The 20,634-nt window shown below is 35.7% G+C and overlaps 1 protein-coding gene across 1 annotated transcript; it reads left to right on the forward strand.

Annotated features, from left to right (window-relative positions):
• Positions 1 to 646: 646 nt before the first annotated feature.
• On the forward strand, positions 647 to 15,026 carry LOC115961881. Its single transcript, XM_031080786.1, has 2 exons — positions 647 to 2,817; positions 14,662 to 15,026. Exon 1 carries the CDS (start codon positions 647 to 649, stop codon positions 2,291 to 2,293), a length of 1,647 nt encoding a protein of 548 aa, XP_030936646.1. The 3' UTR covers positions 2,294 to 2,817; positions 14,662 to 15,026.
• The last annotated feature ends 5,608 nt before the right edge of the window (positions 15,027 to 20,634 follow it).

The following is a 20,634-nucleotide window of genomic DNA, read 5'->3' on the forward strand; positions in this document are numbered from 1 at the left end:
AACCCAGTTCTTAAATTTGAAGATTTTGTCTTTTGCTTCATTGTTTACTGACTGAAGGTACATGTAAGGATTTTGTTTGTGTGTGTAATATATGGCTTAGTTGAGGTATGTTTTACATGTGAATTTGGAAACATATATTAGACTTTCATTAATTCTTTGTTTCTGTACTTCGGTTTTCTTTCCTATGACCTATGATCTATTTCTAAATAGGCAAAGAAAAATCCAAAATTGAACTAACTACTTTTCTAGTCAAAAGAATTAATGAAGTGTGTATAGCTGTCTAAGTATAGTCCTATTGTTGACCCTTAAAAGAAAGAAAAAAAGAAGCTACCAGTACCAGTACCACTACTAGCCCTTCCAGTCCACACACCAACCAAACCAAAAGGCAAGTTTCATCTCTCTCTACAAGAAGTGTTTGAACCTTTTAGGCCCTTTACTCTCCCACACCAAATCGGCTAGCAGCAGAGATTATTGAAGACTTTGCTGCCCATCTGACTCTCAGATAATCTATATCAAGGTATGAGTCCATCTCCAACCATTTTTCTCCACATTTGGATAATCTATAAATTCCTTTTTTTTGCTAAACAAGTTGGATTTTATTTTTATTTATTTTTATTTTTATTATTTTTTTTTTCACGTTGTAAAGATGGAAAATCAACATGTTTGCAACAATGAGCATTCTTTGGTATTCAATGAAGACGAGAGAAGAGGAATTCTTTGTTGGGCATGCAGGGAACCAGTATTGGGTCCTAGTTATAGTTGCATAAAATGCAACAAGTTTCACCATCATAAATCGTGTGCAAAACTACCTCGTGAGTTGCAACATCCTTTGCATCCAAAACATTCTCTTATTCTCTTTGCGGAATGGAAACGTGTTTGTGACAAAGAGTATAGCAAATGCGAAGTCTGCAAAGAATTTCTTGAGGAATACACTTACGGTTGTTTCCATTGCAACTTTAACCTTCACAGCAAATGTGCTTCTTTACCACTCACCATAGAAACTGAAGTCCATGACCACCTATTAACACGCATGTGGAAGTCAATAAAGTTCACTTGTGACCTTTGTGGCAAAGAAGGCAATGTGCCCTTTCTTTGTGCATCGTGCAATTTCTGTATTCATCCAAGTTGTGCGTCTTACGTACGCAATGTCAAAGTTATACGTCATGACCACATCCTCCACCTTACCATTTCTTCTCTTGAAGTTAGTCAATCTGTTTCCCGATTTTGTCGCCTCTGTGTTCAGAAAGTGGACACAGATTATGGGTTTTACTATTGCTCAAGTTGCGATTTTGTTGCTCACCTTGACTGTGCTACGGACAAGGAAAATAGGGAGGACATAAATTTGCTAAAACTTATGGATGAGTCAAAAAATGATGATCTAGAGCTGGATGGATCTATAAACTCAAAAACTTACATAGTCAAAAAAATCAATGTAGGTGAGGATGGAATTGAAATTGTCACAGAAGTCAAACACTTCAGTCATGAACATGACTTAAAGCTTACCAATGAGGTTGAGAATAACAAAAAATGTAATGGTTGCTTACGAGTCATTCTCCCTCCATTTTACAGTTGTACCAAGTGCAACTTCTTTCTTCATAAATCTTGTATTGAATTACCTAGAAAAAAACGACACCCACTTCATCGACACCCACTCAACCTTCTCCCAAAGGCACCTTATAGGAGTAAGTTATTTAGGTGTGATGCTTGTTGCCAAGATTGCAATGGCTTCACCTACCATTGTGAGGAATGCAACTTTGATCTTGATGTTCAATGTAGTTTGATGTTGGACGTCCTTATCCACAAAGGGCACGAGCATTATCTTCACCTCTCCAACACAAGATATGAACAGAAATGTAGTAGTTGTGACTTTGAAAGTTTCCAAGTATATCGTTGTATTACTTGTGAATTTGCATTAGACTTTAAATGTGCTACACTACCACTTACTGCAAGGTACAGACAACATGAGCATCCCTTCACTCTCAATTATGCTGTTGAAGATGACTCTGGTGAATATTATTGTGATATATGTGAAGAAGAACGAGATCCAAAGCTTTGGTTCTACTACTGTGCAGATTGTAGTTATCCTGCTCATCCAAAATGTATTCTTGGGAACTACCCAAATTTTAAGTTTGAAAGTTCTTACTCATTTTATTGTCACCCACACCCCCTTACATTCATTGAGAAAATTAGAGACCATCCTACTTGTCACAAATGTGGCCATCCTTGTGAAGAACTTACCTACCAATGTGCCCCGTGTAATTTCAACTTGCACAGGCCTTGTTTATTGAAATGACAAATGTGATTTTTATACTATACTTGGTCCACGTAATTTTTGGTGCGAGAAATTCATCAAATGACATTGCAATAGTTATTTTTAATGCACTTTCTTGGCATCATGATCCACATAGGACATAAATACACTGTCCAGCTCATGGTTGTATGTGTCTAGTTGTACCTTGCCTTATCCTCATATGTTAGAAACCGGAAGTGTGTAGATAGTAGGATCTTTTTAGTTTTAAATGTTTTATGGTACAATATCTAGAATGGGAAGTTGACAATCAATGTGGAACATTGAGTTAGGGATATGATGACAATCCTGGAACTAAAAGGCGAACTACAAGAATTTCTTATCAGTTGTGTAGGACTACTTTTCCTCTCTTCTCTTTCTATGCAATTTTGATTGCATTCATTTTTCTTGAGCTCATATTAAATTGTCCATCTCCTCTTCTTCTTCCTTAGGTGGATTCCCAATATTTTGAAGAGGGAAATGTGCAATTAGATGCAAAACATGAATGCAAAGATTCATTAGCATTTCAGGTTATTACATATCTACATGCTTATCAACATTTTTTAGGTCATTAGTTTTAGTTACTTTTATTATTATTGTTATTGAACTTATTTCTATGATAGTGCGATTATGTATGATAAGTCAAGGGCTTAGTGTAGAGAATGTAAGTCAGACTTTCTTGCTTTGAACAATGTCATTGTTACATAGCACCTCTAAAATTTCAAGCCTCTGTTAATTATACTTTGAAGTTTTATTCTATAATATATGGTATTTATGCCCCTGCTGATCATACTTTTAGAAATTTTTGTTCAATAACAAACGTTTGCAAGTGTTGCATCTATAGTATACACTCAAGGTTGTGTTATTGCTATTGGGGTACTTTTGGTGTAGAAGAAGAAAATGAAAGCTGTATTTTCATTGGGTCAAGGGTATCGGTGATTTAATTACAGTCCTATAAAAAAAACAAATAATAGTGATATAATTACAGTGTTTTGGCAACCTTGGTGGAGAACAAAGCTATTCCTGATCCTTTCTTTGGGTTGAAAAACAAGATAATTATAGATATTACTGATTTTGGGAGAGAGTATCTGTCACGCCCCGAACCCAAAAAGAGCTAGGCACGTGACAACAGCCACACACTTATAAAGTTTACACTCTACAAGTGTGTAAGACCCTCTTAAACAATTAAATAATTATCCTTAAGAAAATTTCATCAATAAATTTTTAAAATATCCTCAATAAAGAAATTCTCAAAAGATCTCCAAATAATAATCTTTCGACATCAAAAAATAAACTAAATTCTTTAAGTCTGAAGGATTACACCAATGGTAATCTTGAAACATAAAAGTTCAAAACTTATTCTATTAATTTCCTAAACTTCACTCATGCGCACATCCCAGCGGAAGCCCAAACATATGCTACTCTTCCTGCTCAAAATCTGAAAGGAGAAAGAGGGGGGTGAGTTGACAACTCAATAAGTAACCAAAATCCAATTAAGTTCTATCCAACAATAGATCTATGAAGTAATAAGATGTAATATGAATCTTCAAAAATTATACTATGCTATGGGTTTTCAAAAATAACTAAAGAAATTTCATAGTCTTAAAATAATGAGTTGCAAATAGATCACATACTTTAATCTTACAAATATATCATAGATGGTTTAGGAAGTAGTCAGTTTTTTTTTTTTATTTTTTATTTTTTTTATATATATCAAAAGCTATAACACACAATAGGTTCTAAAAATACATAAGCAGTTTTAAAGACTCAAATTAGTTCAAATACTCAAACGTAATTCATATTCTTAACAATCTTATGACTATGGTCACGCTATATCCCCGTGACTGGGCATCAGAATACCAATGAATAACCCCCATTGGTTTGGGTATCAGAATACCAATGAATAACCCCCATTGGCTGGGTATCAGAGTACCAATGAATAACCCCCATTGGTTTGGGTATCAGAATACCAATGAATAACCCCTATTGGCTGGGTATCAGAATACCAATGAATGACCCCCATTGGTTGGGTATCAGAATACCAATGAATAACCCCCATTGGTTTGGGTATCAAAATCAATTCATAGTCAATTTATCCATAATCATATATAATCATATTTTCAGTATTCAAATATATTTATGATATTTCTATATTCCGTACTTTAAATCCATATAGTTAAAGGAACAATTAAATAAATAAATCATATATTCAATGCTCATATTTATTTGTGAAATTCTCTATTCTTTACTTGAAATCAGTAATACAATAGAAATAAATAGTAACAACTGTGAACAATTTTTAGTAGTTAAAATATGAAAATAAAACTCATTAGAATAAGGTTACTTACCTCAGCTAGCTCACCATAAAGAACTTCTCCCTAACACCGTCTCTAAAATCCTTAGATATCACCTAACAATTTAAAACACCATTTACCCAATAATCAAATAATAAGAATAACCTCAAGTTACTTGACCAAATGAGAAACTTCTAACGTACCCACTGATTTCTCACTATTAATTCTCCTACAGTTTCTCTATGGCTATATTCCATATTCTATCATTTGTATTACTCCAATTAAAATTTGTTTCACGCCAAATCCCAAGCACTGTGTAGTATAAGACTCACCTCACACGATTATTAGGCTAAAAAGTTAAAAGCATTCATTCATAAATATTGAATACTCTGTAAAGCTGAGTACAATTTCTAACAAAAAGCCTTTGTCTCTTATCTCCATAGACTCTAAAGTCAAAGGCTATTGGACTAGTGGTGGTCTAACCAATAGTCCACTATTCCTTATAATTAAATATTCACAAAAGAGTATTATACACCCAAAGCAACTCCATGCCCAACAAAACACCAGAATTGACAATATTACAGAGAAAGCCGTGCCACCCAAAAAGATTTTATCGCCTAAATCCAATTCTTCCCTGTTTACACTTACGTCGTAAAACCCATAGAAATTTTAGATAATTCCGCTACTAGCCAGAGCTACCAACATAAAATATACTCTAAATCCTAGCAAAGCTTAGATTTGACAAGAAAGAGATTTATAGGCTCTTACCTCAATTGTGTAGTCAAATCTTCTCTACTTTAGTATTTTGGATAGTCTCCTCTCTCAAAATATCTGTCAGTATACGCTGACTTAAAATTAGACTATATAAACTAGGGTTTCAACCTTATTTTCTAAAAAAACCCCTTAGTAATATTAATTATAAAAGTTGACCCCATAACAAAATTTACCTAAATACCCCTCCTTTTATTTTATTTTATTTTTATATTTTTTTTTCCGGGTATTACATTCTCCCCCACTTAAAAGAAGTTTAGTCCTCTAAACTTGACATACCTAAGTCCTCAAAAAGATATGGGTATTTCTCCTTCATTTCATCTTCTAACTCCCATGTAGCCTCTCTCACAGACTGGTTCCTCCATTGAACCTTGACATAATGTATGGCACGACGCTTCAACTCTTGCTCACTCTACTACATGACTGGGGTCTGGAATATATTTCCTCAACATTGAGACATGGAAAACATTATGTACCCCTGATAAGGAAGGTGGTAAGGCAATCCTATAAGCAACTTTACCTATCCTCTCCAAGATTTCAAAAGGTCCTACAAAACGAGGGCTCAACTTACCTCGAAAACCAAATCTCATAACTTCCTTGGTAGGTGAAATCCTCAAGAACACATGATCACCCACTTGGAACTCTAATTTCCTTCTTCTAACATCTGCATAACTCTTCTGCCTACTCTGAGCTGTTTGGAGCCGCTCTTTAATCACTTGAATTTTATCTATTGTTTGCTGTACAATCTCAAGACCCAACAATCTTCTTTCTCCAACATCATCCCAACATATAGGGGACCTACACTTCCTGCCATACAAAGCCTCATATGGTGCTGCTTTAATACTTGCTTGGTAGCTATTATTATATGCAAACTCCACCAAAGGTAGATGTTCATCCCATGAACCTTTGAAATCAATTACACAAGCTCTCAACATATCTTCCAATGTTTGTATAGTTCTTTCTGAAAGTCCATCTGTTTGAGGGTGAAAGGCTGTGCTAAACTTCAAGTTAGTACCCATTGCCTTATGCACGCTCTCCCAAAATTGAGACACAAATCTTCGATCTCTATCAGACACAATGGATGCAGGTGCACCATGCAATCTCACTATTTCATTAATATACAATCTAGCTAACCTTTCGAGTGGGAAATCCACCCTAATGGCCAAAAAGTGTGCAGATCTTGTCAATCGATCCACAATCACCCAAATTGCATCTTTACCAGTAGGGGTTCTAGGCAGCCCCGTCACAAAGTCCATAGTAATGTCCTCCCACTTTCGTTCTGGAATGGGAAGAGGTTGCAAAAATCCAGCGGGTCTTTGATGCTCCATCTTGACTTGTTGACACACTAGACATTGAGCAACATATTGAGCAATCTCCCTCTTCATGTTGTTCCACCAAAAAGTCTCCCTTAAATCCCTATACATCTTAGTGCCTCCAGGGTGTATCGTGTAACTCGTGTTATGAGCCTCCTTTAGAATTTCTGCCTTAAGGTCTGGATCATTTGGCACACAAAGCCGATTACCAAACCTCAAGGATCCATCCTCATGAATGCAAAAATCAGATGGAGAGCCTAGATTTATCAAATCTCTTATCTTCTGCAACTGTGGATCATTACCTTGTGCAATCTTTATTCTTTCAATCATGGTAGGCTGAACTCTAAGGTTTGTCAGATGTGCCTCTGCTTCATGAAACCGTACTTCTACCCTTATTTTCCTCAAATCTTCCAAGATGTGTTTTTGTGTAGTCAACAATGCTGCCAAATTTCCTACAGACTTCCTACTTAAGGCATCAGCTACCACATTGGTTTTTCCAGGATGGTAACTAATAGTCAGGTCATAGTTCTTTAATAGCTCCAACCACCTTCTTTGTCTCATATTCAACTCTTTTTGAGTAAAAAGGTACTTGAGGCTCTTGTGGTCAGTGAATATCTCACACTGTTCTCCATAAAAATAGTGCCTCCAAATTTTTAGAGCAAAAACCACCGCAGCTAACTCCAAGTCATGTGTGGGATAATTTTGCTCATAAGGCTTCAACTGTCTAGAGGCATAAGCCACTACCTTCCCATGCTGCATAAGAACACACCCCAAGCCTTTCCTAGAGGCATCACTATAAATGGTGAAGCCTCCACTACCTGAAGGTATGGTGAGAATGGGTGCTGACACTAACCTTCTCTTCAATTCCTGGAAGCTTTCTTCACAGTTTTTGGTCCACTCAAACTTAGCTCCCTTTTGGGTCAAGCGAGTCAAAGGCATGGCTAAGTGAGAAAAACCTTCAACAAACCTCCTGTAATAACTAGCCAGTCCCAAAAAGCTACGAATCTCTGTCACACTATTCGATCTATTCCATTCAACTACTGCTTCCACTTTCTTAGGGTCAACAACAATCCCATCTTTAGATACAACATGCCCAAGGAATGCAACACTGTCTAGCCAAAATTCACATTTTTTAAGCTTTGCATACAACTTCCTCTCCTGCAATAGTTGCAGTACAAGCCTCAAGTGATTCTCATGCTCCTCCACACTCTTGGAATATATCAAGATATCATCAATAAATACTACAACAAATTTATCTAAGAAGGGTTTGAACACCCTATTCATCCAGTCCATAAAGGCTGCCGGTGCATTGGTTAAGCCAAAAGGCATCACCAAAAATTCATAATGACCATATCTTGTACGGAAGGCTGTCTTGGGCACATCAACAGTCTTAATCTTCAATTGATGGTAACCGGAATGAAGGTCAATTTTAGAGAAAACCTACGCTCCTTGGAGTTGATCAAACAAATCCTCTATCCTTGGTAAAGGGTACTTATTTCGCACCGTCACCCTATTCAGCTCCCTATAATCAATGCAGAGCCTCATGCTCCCATCCTTTTTCTTTACAAACAACACAGGTGCACCCCAAGGGGATACACTAGGCCTGATGAAGCCTTTGTCAAGCAACTCTTGCAACTGTGCTTTTAATTCCCTTAACTCAGCAGGTGCCATCCGGTATGGGGCTTTAGAAATTGGGCTAGAACCTGGTAATAGGTCAATAGAAAACTCTATCTCCCTATCTGGTGGTAACCCTGACAAGTCTTCTGGAAACACATCTGGGAACTCTCTCACTATAGGAATGTCCTCCAGCTTCAATTCACCTTGTTGTGTGTCTCTCACAGTGGCCAGATATCCTTTACACCCTTTCTTCATCATACGTCTAGCTTGTAAAGCTGAAACCACCCGTGGAGAAGTATATGCCCCACTTCCCACAAAACAGAACTCAATCTCGCCAGGTACTTGGAAAATTACCTTCTTCCTATGACAATCAACCATGGCATAATGTGCAGCCAACCAATCCATCCCAAAGATTATGTCAAAATCCCGCATCTCCAACAATGTTAGATTTGCTAGTAATTCTCTATCTGCTATTTTGACAACACAAGACTTGCAAACACTATCAGTAACTACTACACCCCCAACCGGGGTATCCACACATAATTCAGACTCCATAGGCTCAAATTTAAAATTATGTTTCTTTGCAAAATTAGAAGATATGAAGGAGTGAGTGGCACCAGGATCAAACAATGCATAAGCATAAGTTGTGGAAACCGGAATAATACCTGTTACCACAGCATTAGAAATATTAGCATCCTGTTGAGTGAGTGCATAAACCCTTCCTTGGATCTTGGGCTTTTGGCTTGCTCCCTGATTCTGTCCTGTTGTTGGTCTTGGGGTGGTCTGAACCTCCTTTCGTTGGGGACACTCAGCAATCCTGTGACCCCTTTGTCCACATGAGAATCATGCTCCAGTATTCCAGTGGCAATCCTTATCTGCATGAGGCCTACCACATCGAGAGCACTTTGGCAATGCCTTGGTATCAGCACGTTGTGTTCCTTGTTTCTTGGCTTGAAAGCCGGAGCTTTGCTCTCCTTGCCTAGGCCTCTTCTTCTGGTTATTATCTCTATCTGCTTGAGCCTCATTAAGCCCCATCTCCACTAGTAAAGCCTTACTCACTACCGCCCTAAAGGTAGTCAACTCAAAGGGCACAACTCCTTGCTTAATTCGAAACCTTAATCCATCTTCAAACCTTCGAGCCTTAGCTTCTTCATCCACCACCATTGTGGGAGAAAATTTGGCTAACCTGGAAAATTCTGCTTCATACTGAGCAACTGTCATGTTACCTTGTGTCAGCTTGATGAACTCTTTTTCCTTCTGAAAGCGAATGCTCTTAGGAAAATATTTCTCATAGAATACAGACTTAAATAGCTCCCAAGTCCAAGGCTCAGTCTCTTGGCCACGTTTTTCTTCTTCCAGCCGCCACCAATCATAAGCATCTCCACGCAACATGTAAGCTGCATAAGCCACTTTCTCACCCTCAGAGCATTCAAGAACTCTAAATACTTTCTCCATCTCAATGATCCATTTTTCTGCTTCCATAGGCTCAGTAGTCCCCTCAAAAGTTGGAGGAGACAACCTCTTGAATTCAATCATCCCACCATGATTACCTCAGCGTTGCTCCATCATCCTAGCCAAGTTATCTCCAGTAGTGACCTGTTGTTGGACCACTCCAACCAAGGTCTGCATCATCTGGATCATCTCTGGTGGCTGGCCTTGGTTGTGCCTACAGTCTCGGTTCCCATCTTGCTGATTCCTACCATTGCCAGAGTTGTTGGGAGTGCTCCCAGTGTTTTTACTGCGAGGTGGCATCCTAACCTCTCTGTTCATTAAGCACATAACAAACTAACACGTTATCAAACTAAAAAAAAAAGAGATCAAAAACTCATCTAGTATATATATCATACAACGTATCCCCAAATGCCTAATTTTCTACCCCTCTCACCATTTAGTTTCATAAATCAATGCCTAAGGATCCAACCTGGAGCTCTGATACCATAAATATTGTCACGCCCCGAACCCAAAAAGAGCTAGGCACGTGACAACAGCCACACACTTATAAAGTTTACACTCTACAAGTGTGTAAGGCCCTCTTAAACAATTAAATAATTATCCTTAAGAAAATTTCATCAATAAATTTTTAAAATATCCTCAATAAAGAAATTCTCAAAAGATCTCCAAATAATAATCTTTCGACATCAAAAAATAAACTAAATTCTTTAAGTCTGAAGGATTACACCAATGGTAATCTTGAAACATAAAAGTTCAAAACTTATTCCATTAATTTCCTAAACTTCACTCATGCGCACATCCCAGCGGAAGCCCAAACATATGCTACTCTTCCTGCTCAAAATCTGAAAGGAGAAAGAGGGGGGTGAGTTGACAACTCAATAAGTAACCAAAATCCAATTAAGTTCTATCCAACAATAGATCTATGAAGTAATAAGATGTAATATGAATCTTCAAAAATTATACTATGCTATGGGTTTTCAAAAATAACTAAAGAAATTTCATAGTCTTAAAATAATGAGTTGCAAATAGATCACATATTTTAATCTTACAAATATATCATAGATGGTTTAGGAAGTAGTCAGTTTTTATTTTTATTTTTATTTTTTTTTATTTTTTTTTTATATATATATCAAAAGCTATAACACACAATAGGTTCTAAAAATACATAAGCAGTTTTAAAGACTCAAATTAGTTCAAATACTTAAACGTAATTCATATTCTTAACAATCTTATGACTATGGTCACGCTATATCCCCGTGACTGGGCATCAGAATACCAATGAATAACCCCTATTAGTTTGGGTATCAGAATACCAATGAATAACCCCCATTGGCTGGGTATCAGAGTACCAATGAATAACCCCCATTGGTTTGGGTATCAGAATACCAATGAATAACCCCCATTGGCTGGGTATCAGAGTACCAATGAATGACCCCCATTGGTTGGGTATCAGAATACCAATGAATAACCCCCATTGGTTTGGGTATCAAAATCAATTCATAGTCAATTTATCCATAATCATATATAATCATATTTTCAGTATTCAAATATATTTATGATATTTCTATATTCTGTACTTTAAATCCATATAGTTAAAGGAACAATTAAATAAATAAATCATATATTCAATGCTCATATTTATTTGTGAAATTCTCTATTCTTTACTTGAAATCAGTAATACAATAGAAATAAATAGTAACAACTGTGAACAATTTTCAGTAGTTAAAATATGAAAATAAAACTCATTAGAATAAGGTTACTTACCTCAGCTAGCTCACCACAAAGAACTTCTCCCTAACACCGTCTCTAAAATCCTTAGATATCACCTAACAATTTAAAACACCATTTACCCAATAATCAAATAATAAGAATAACCTCAAGTTACTTGACCAAATGAGAAACTTCTAACGTACCCACTGATTTCTCACTAGTAATTCTCCTACAGTTTCTCTATGGCTATATTCCATATTCTATCATTTGTATTACTCCAATTAAAATTTGTTTCACGCCAAATCCCAAGCACTGTGTAGTATAAGACTCACCTCACACGATTATTAGGCTAAAAAGTTAAAAGCATTCATTCATAAATATTGAATACTCTGTAAAGCTGAGTACAATTTCTAACAAAAAGCCTTTGTCTCTTATCTCCATAGACTCTAAAGTCAAAGGCTATTGGACTAGTGGTGGTCTAACCAATAGTCCACTATTCCTTATAATTAAATATTCACAAAAGAGTATTATACACCCAAAGCAACTCCATGCCCAACAAAACACCAGAATTGACAATATTACAGAGAAAGCCATGCCACCCAAAAAGATTTTATCGCCTAAATCCAATTCTTCCCTGTTTACACTTACGTCGTAAAACCCATAGAAATTTTAGATAATTCCGCTACTAGCCAGAGCTACCAACATAAAATATACTCTAAATCCTAGCAAAGCTTAGATTTGACAAGAAAGAGATTTATAGGCTCTTACCTCAATTGTGTAGTCAAATCTTCTCTACTTTAGTATTTTGGATAGTCTCCTCTCTCAAAACATCTATCAGTATATGCTGACTTAAAATTAGACTATATAAACTAGGGTTTCAACCTTATTTTCTAAAAAAACCCCTTAGTAATATTAATTATAAAAGTTGACCCCATAACAAAATTTACCTAAATACCCCTCCTTTTATTTTATTATTTTTTATATATATATATATATTTTTTTTCCTGGTATTACAGTATCACACATTCGGGTTTTTTGCAACTATTTAGAGTAAGTTTGTATGCAATTTATTGACATGAAATGTTTAAGAAATTGTAAGATTTCATTTTGGTTGCATTTCCTATAAGTTAAATTCGAGTGCCTTTTCCTGCCAACATTGTGTAGAAACTATTTTCTTGTAATGTGTCACTACTTGGGTAGTTGGTCATTGTTAGTGGGTCAAATTCTAACCAAAAGATGATATGATAAATTTAATTTTTCTGGAAATTTTCAATGGCTTTTGGGCTAAATGGCACCTCCAACACCCATGTAAGTCTAGGTGGTGGGTGAGGTTGAGGGTTTAGTCCCCTTGGCATGTAAGTAGCTTACCAAGAAAAAAATTAAAACAAAATAATAGCCTTAGAAAAAAAAAAAAATTTTTTTGGAAATTGTTATTTGATTTTGACATTTCAAATTGAGTTGGAATTTATCAAACTTGTCTTGAAGCTGTTAGTTCCTTAGCCTTTCTACCTTTTAGTCTTGAATTTGATCCTCCCTCAACCCTCTCCCCGCATCTCTCTCACACCCCCCCCCCCCCCCACAACAACAAAAAGAAGAAGAAGAAGAAGAGAGAATTATATTAGCCTTTCTAATTGCTTGTCCTTTTGCAGTCAGGAAATCAGCACCTGCAAAAGGGATGTTTCGGAAGCATTCTCTCAATGTAACTGATATTCTACATCCTGATGGTTAAAACTTGCTTGTTATCATTTGGTTTATAACTACATCCTAAACCTATTCAATCTATATATTATTTTATTTTGAAAATTACATTTATAATTTTGGATCCCATGCAAATTGAATGATTGAGTAAAGAAATAAATTTTGACATTCTTGGAAAACTTGCAATCTAGCAATAATTTGTTTTCATGGTAGATTGGAATAGATGTTGCCACACAAAAGGTCTAGGGTTGGGATTGAATTGATCCTATAAGTGACCATGTTTGTTACCTTTGGATATATTATTATTAATTAATTTTTTTCCGTAATGACATTGTTTACTCTAGTTTCTTTTGGAATATGAGAGACACTAGATGCATATGGATTAGAAAATTATTAGAAATTTCCTGTTACAACCAAGCAGACAACCAAAACAAGATAGGTAACTGTCTATGGATGTTTGAAACATTTTTTCAGTGAATAGTGTCAATGTGGTAATTCATTAACTGATCAATTATACAGTAGAGAATTATTTGGTTGAAAATGGGTTGCATGTATAAGAATAATGCGTATGTAGTTTGAGCAGCTCATTCATGGCAATTCTGCATTTGAGAGAAAAAAAGGAATTATAAGACCAATGGTAGGGTGTCTTGGTAACAAAAATTGACCAATGCACTGGGTGAACTGCTAAAGGCAAGTTTAAAGTTTAGGTGTGAACATGGGTAGACTTACTGGTCGGAAATTTTCTCTTTAATTGGCGAGCAGAAGGGAAACAAAGTGTGTTAACTAAGTTTGGCCTGGAAAAACAAAATATTGAAATGACTGAGGATTCATCAAATATTGCGAAGGCATTTTCCCTTTCTTAGATCCTTATATGAGGGGATATCAGTTTCAGGACAATTTTCCATTTCAAATTTACTTGAGATGCTTGGTCTTTGTAATTATCATCAATGGTTATTAGTATATCTCTTGTATACTTCCCATGTACATGGGTTGCATGCCCCTGTTCTTTAATGAATCATTTACTATTTAAAAAAAAAAAAGGTTTTGAAAGGGAAAATCAGGTGATGATGGAACTTCTTTTTGCATCCCCCCACCCAACGATGAGAAAAAAGAAATTCCAAGGGCCTTCATTGCTTGTTGTGTCTTTTGCTTTTAAGAATGTGTTTTCATCCTATTTTATTCTAAGGTACTTGACCTCTGTACTATTACATGGATAGGAACACTGGCAAATAGGATGAGGTGGTTGTGTCAATAACTGGGGTGAGTTGTATTCCAAATGCTCTATTATGCTCTAGTGCAATTGTTAGTAGTACCCTCATAACCTATAGAGCTTAAGAAAATTGAAACGTATATTTCCCCTTCTTTCATCTAGTTCTTTATAACATTTATTCTTGGTCATGCAATTCTTTCTGACTTAGAATTTTAATATTTTAATGGTGTTTTAATTCTTTCAGGAGAATTATTCTTTTCTTATTGTAATTATATTATTCAGTTACTAATGCATTACTATTTGATGCAGCGAATGAAAATGATTGATCCCCACTTGGTTTCATTATTTTTTTGGCGACAACAAAAGGTTATATTTGCATGCTACAATGGAGTTAGAAAATAGAAATTCCAGAGTAACAAAGGGAAGCATTTATTAGTTGAACATCTTCAGACTCAACATGTGTCAATCCCTGCCGGATTGCAAGTGCAATATACATTTCCTGAGGTCAGTGATAGCATGCATTCTTTTGTTACTTTGTGGAGAATAGTCTTCTTTCAGCTTGCCTCGTTGTTAAGCCATTCAAAAGGTTATGATACTCTGTTTCAATAAGAAGTTAACAACCATTCAGTGTAAATTTCTTTTATTCATAGTATCTTAAAACGCATTTCTGATTTTATGCCCCATTGGATTGCCCCCATATGGAAAATCAAAAAACATGATTAGATTGGCTGGGAATTTTGTTTAAGAACTAAGCTATATGAGCTATCTATATTAATATACCCTGGCTCTTTTGGTGATAAAACATTCCTCGTACTTCGGACACTTGATTGTTTTATCCTCTCTTTTTACCATAGTTCTTGTATTTTTTTTAAGGATTGCATTTGTTTCCACTCATTGAATATGATCTTAGATCTTATCTGTTTGATGTATAGGGTTTACTGTAGTGATAGTGGTCAGCTATAGGATTGCTTCAAAGAGTAACTATTGTTGGCCTCAGCAGTTTTCCTTGTTGGTCCGTATGTACTGGCCATGACACTTCTTTCACTTATTTGTTAAAATTAAGTTAGATTTTTTTTTTCCTGTCAATATCTTACTAAAGCATATCATGATATTGTAGATTTAGGTAATGAACTTCCTTCTCTAATCATTTCATTGATATTGTATATTACCATTTAAAGAGAGGTGAAATCATATAAAACAGCCCCCCTCCCCCAAGTTAAAAAACTGCATATTGGGCTGGAGAATAGAAGGAATATAGCCTCCATTACTAATCCGTGCCTTGAATTATCCAAAATGGTAATCTAGAGATGTGTACTTTTAGATTACTAAGCATTTGGAGCATCTGATTACTATGGATTATAATATGTTGCATTAATCTAGTTTTAGGCTCTCAATGTGTTGTAGGTGATAAAGGTATGAATTTGCAGCTTTTCTTCTACAAGCCTGACTTATGGTGGATGAACAGTATGGGAAACAATCCTTGTAAAATGACCCATTTAACTTGAATGACGCATTTTTTCCTTGTAAGAGCAATTTGAGAGGGAAGTCATGAGTTTAAAACCTAGGATATCCATATGTTATCTTACCAATATATATATATATATATATAAATCTGTGTTACCTATGGAAATACCGAATTTGTCTTCTAGACTGATTATCTCCTGGACTTTACACACAGTTTAATGATTTGTGACCCAAATAGGCCAAGTATACCGCGTATGATATCTGCTCTCATCCAGAGACATTCAAGTAACACAGAAGGTTGCCTTAACTGTTATTTTCCAATTTAATTTGCCCAACCTTGTTGGACAACCTCTTATTAAAGCCAACCCCTCTACAAAGCAATGTTTTGGACTAGAAGGTGCCAAAACAAGTGATATCAGGACCAAATCAGGTACTCTCAACTCTTTGCAAGTAGTTGTGGAATCAAAATTTTATCTTTTGAGGACAACTTAACTGACTCTATCTTCAAGTTTGAGTGATGGTGTGATGGTATCTTGATGAAACCAGGAGTCATTTCGTGCACTTTCTGCTTTGCGCTTAATGGTTTCGTATATGCACAACTAGAGATCTTGATTTTAATATTTTCCGTCTTCCACAATGCACAATATGAAGGTATACGGGCAAGCCCAAATTTTTTTTTTCTTGTAAAGAAGATTTAATTTTTAGTTTTTCACCCAAGGCACATATGGAGAGCCAGGCCAAGTAATGTTTTTCAAAGCAGCTACCTCATTTCAATCTTTCACCCGCATAAACCTCAGCGCCAATATTGGCTTTCTCAGCAAAATATGCATATAAGATATTGCTCAATGCTTTTAACAAACTTTTAGGCAATATGAAATGTTGCAAACTTCCAGGTAAAAGATAAATCTTTTGCAATCCAAGACTGAATTCTTCCTACAAGCTATTGAAGAAAGGGTTTACACTCGTGCATAATCTTTCTAGAATCAAAGGCATTCTAAAATATCTTATTAAAGCCCATTGTTGCATTTGAAAATAAATATCTTACTTTTCCCATTAAAATCTGCATAGAACACCTTACTCTTTTCAATATTAATGTAGTTCATACATCGTTAAAAAAATGACTAGTCTATTTATAATTGAAGTTCTTTTGAGTTGTTAATAAAGCTCGATGTAGGACTCATTACACACCCACACACTTAATTAACATCCAATCCAGTTAATCTGAGGCATCACACCCTCGACTGCTACTTGCTCTTTACCTAACTCTTGGGGCTATAAAGTTAGAACTAAGACTCACGTAGACACTCAACTTGTACAGTACACACACTTACTGGTATTGTGGTTTAATTTTGAGGAAAAACCACTTCTTCAAATATTCATTACCGACCAAAGTTTTTAGCATAACCTTCTATTTGCTCTGGTTATATGTATAGGCGTATGTGAGATCACATATAACCTGCTTGAGCCAATACATTATTGTGTACGCTGGTATCAAAGTGGTATGTGACAATCATTTTAAGCAAATGCTATTTTGGACAGAATGCTCTAAAATTAAATGTTAAAATTTTTGGTAGTTTGTTGAGACTGATGCGTGAGCTTTTTGTGGATTTTTAGCTACATTTTTAACCTCAAGTTAGTTTATTGAGACTTGAGACTAATGTGAACATTCTAAACTTGAAAATTCAAAAGAAATAAACCAAACAAAGACCGTATTATCATTTACTTTTCCAAGTCCATAAAGAATATGTATTTATTTTCAAAAGCACAGCCAACCCTTGATATCAACACCGTTGCAGCAATCTTGTAAATGTGGTCTACTAAAGCATGCCAACTCTTAATATCCAAGACCTTTTTTGTAGGTTTTTCAAGGACTATAGGCTAAAACCAAAAATCATGGAGTCACTTCTCTATGTGACAGAGTTACTGGTGGATGTGAAAAAGTTATAGTCACGAGTGACTGTGTTAAGACACGATGCGGCAGAGCCAACCACAAGACTTGACATATACAGTTATACACAATGTTTTGTGATCCTTTCATAGTTAAAAAAAAATAATAATAATAAAAAAAACACACTAGAAATGCTATTAAAATTTGAAATTATTGTTGAATTTGATGTGAATTACCATCAAATGTGACGAGTTAAAGTCATTTGTGACCTTGATACTACTAATCCAACTTTACCCAAAAAAAAAAAAAAAACTATAATTTTAAAACATGGGTCAATGCATTATACCATAATAGAAAAAGCAATTGCAAGAATTGCTCATTGTAGAGATTTTGTATACATGAAGAAAATATTTATAGGGAAAAACTTTGTTTTTCTATGTTGTCTTCCCCTTGCTTTGTAGACTCCTTTTTGAAGCTATCTCTTAACCCTGATCTCTGTAATTTTAGCTTGTATGGATTCTGTGACATCTCCTTCGGTTTATAAGGTGAAGAGGTAGTGGTTTGATGTAGGCTCTGAAGAAATATTCTCCAGAACTGGCAAAATCTTGCATTAATCCACCAATTGCTTTCATGACCAGATGAGCAAATAATGTCTCATATATGTGTATCAAAGGCAAGAAGCAAAGCTACAGAAGTAACCGCATTATTCTGAGACCAAAAAGACACTAAAAAGTGGTGCCCATGTTGGGGAAATTCTTGGCAAAAAGTTCATAGATGTATTCTGGATACAAGCATTAGGCCTTCCAGATGCCTATTGGGTCTCGTGTAGAAGTAGGATTATGAAAACAATCTAGAATGATCAAGTGTGTTGCCCAATAAATCTAATATCAGATTCTTTATTGTATTGTCTAAGAAAACAGTTATGATGGACCAGAATTGGTTATGATTTGCTCTTTAGGAACTAGGACACCTGAAAGGCCATAGCAATAAGGTCAATCTTTTCAAATTTACGACAAGTTGATCAAATTAATACAAGTGATTGAAAAAATGCATTTTTAAAAATCTTTTACGGGTGAAAACAACATTTCAAGAATCAAGTATTACCTCAAAAGGTTCTTGTAGACACTTATAGTTGAGCTACTAAATACTAAAAATGGCTCTGGTGAAGCCTAACTCAGAAGTTTTAAGAAATTGGCCACTTGAGCCCCATACAATAATAGTTGGAGGAAAAAAGTGCGGTGAAACCTTTCATTCAAAGTAAAATAATTGGAAGAAAAACCGTATGATACTAACTAAAAAAGTAAAAATAAACTGAATGCAATCTTGAGACAAAATAAGTAGCCTAACTACAGAAATTTCAGGGTCTTCTTTCTCCAAACTAGTCCATTGCTCGTGATCATTCTGATTCTTTCATTAGGAAGTATGCATAACACAAACAAAAGTTCAAATATAGAGGAATTGGCACTTGGGAAAAAAAAAAAAATGTAATCTCCACTTTTCTATAAAGAAAAATTGTAGGGAAATAGCTTCTTGCCATACTAACTGAGACATAGAAAAAGAGGGACTAAAATGGTGATAATCTCTATATCGGTGAACATATGCTAATGCAACTAGCTTACTTAAAGCACTAAAAAGACTATCCCACCTAAATCAAGTTAATGCCTACTCATAAAAACAACAGCGCGAGAATTAACTCCTACATCCTCTGCAACTCCAAGCACGCAAAAAAGAAACATAATATATTTCTAAACCTAGACATGGATCAATGTATATCTGTCTGTGTGTAATTCCAAAATGTTCAGTTTCTCAGAGAAAAGAGGCACTGACATTGCAATCTTCAATAGTCAGAAACTCATTCACATGCTCAGGTGCGGCATAAAGGTAAAGAACCACAGAGATTGCAATCTTTAGGAGGCGGAATCAAATGTGCGAGGTCTAGAAGACAGCATGGAAAAGAGGCCATTCGAAGCTTGAGTAGTCAGAAACAGATTTACAATCAGGTGCAGGATAAAGGGGGATTCGTTCTTTTTTTTATTTTTTTATTTTATAGAAATAGGGATTTGTAAAAGTGTTCTTCCATAGTGACTCCTTGAAGGCTTCTAAGGCATCGCTGAGACCTCAAAAGCCAATTTGAGCACAGAAACTGTCATTGAACATCTCTATTTTCACTTTATTTAGCTCGCCAAACTTACCATAAATTCTGATAAAATCAGCTTTAGTAGGCAAACAGATCCTGGTCCATATGTCACAAAAAGCACTGCAGCAGTAGCTTCCCCCTCCTCATTCTCCTTATCACTTGTCTTCATATCAGAAACAGATGTTCAAGCAGCTTGGTTTTTTGACTTGAGATTTTTTTAACTTTGCATATGGTATTTCAGCTGCTTTCTTTGGTTTAGCCTGATTTGAGTTTGACTTCAGTTCCTTGTTAAGGGGCTCTTCTACTTCTCTGTCTTTGTTCTTTTGCACCACAGTATACTTGCTCTTCTTCTTCTTCTTCCTTTTTGTTGACAAAGGTTCATCATCAATTACCACTTTGTCCTTTCTCTTAGTCCTTGTTACAGAAGTTGCTTCAATACCCAAATAAGCATTAGTTTCATGATCACTGCCAGTACCTTTCCTTTTCTTCCACCCAGATGATGGTGCCAATTTGCCTTAGTTTGTCTCTTCTTTTTCAGCCACATCCTCAATTGGAACCTCAATGGTCCCAATTTCCCCATCTGGGTCTTCCCTATTTTCACTTAAAAGAGGACCATTCTCTTCAACTCTCCAAAGTTTCTCCCCCAAAATCCCTTCTGTCCCACGCCTTTCTTTGACATTCCACCAACTACTGACACACCATCACCACCACTAGCCATTCCCTCAACTCCTGAAGTTTCCACAAATTGCATTCAAATAATACCCATAAATGACAATTAATTACACATTAAAAA

Source organism: Quercus lobata, chromosome 9, assembly GCF_001633185.2.
Source record: "Quercus lobata isolate SW786 chromosome 9, ValleyOak3.0 Primary Assembly, whole genome shotgun sequence".
Classification (NCBI taxonomy): Eukaryota; Viridiplantae; Streptophyta; class Magnoliopsida; order Fagales; family Fagaceae; genus Quercus; species Quercus lobata.

What these genes read in the sequence shown, in the direction of transcription:
- LOC115961881 (XM_031080786.1), top strand. Translation starts at nt 647, where the DNA reads ATGGAAAATCAACATGTTTGCAACAATGAGCATTCTTTGGTATTCAAT.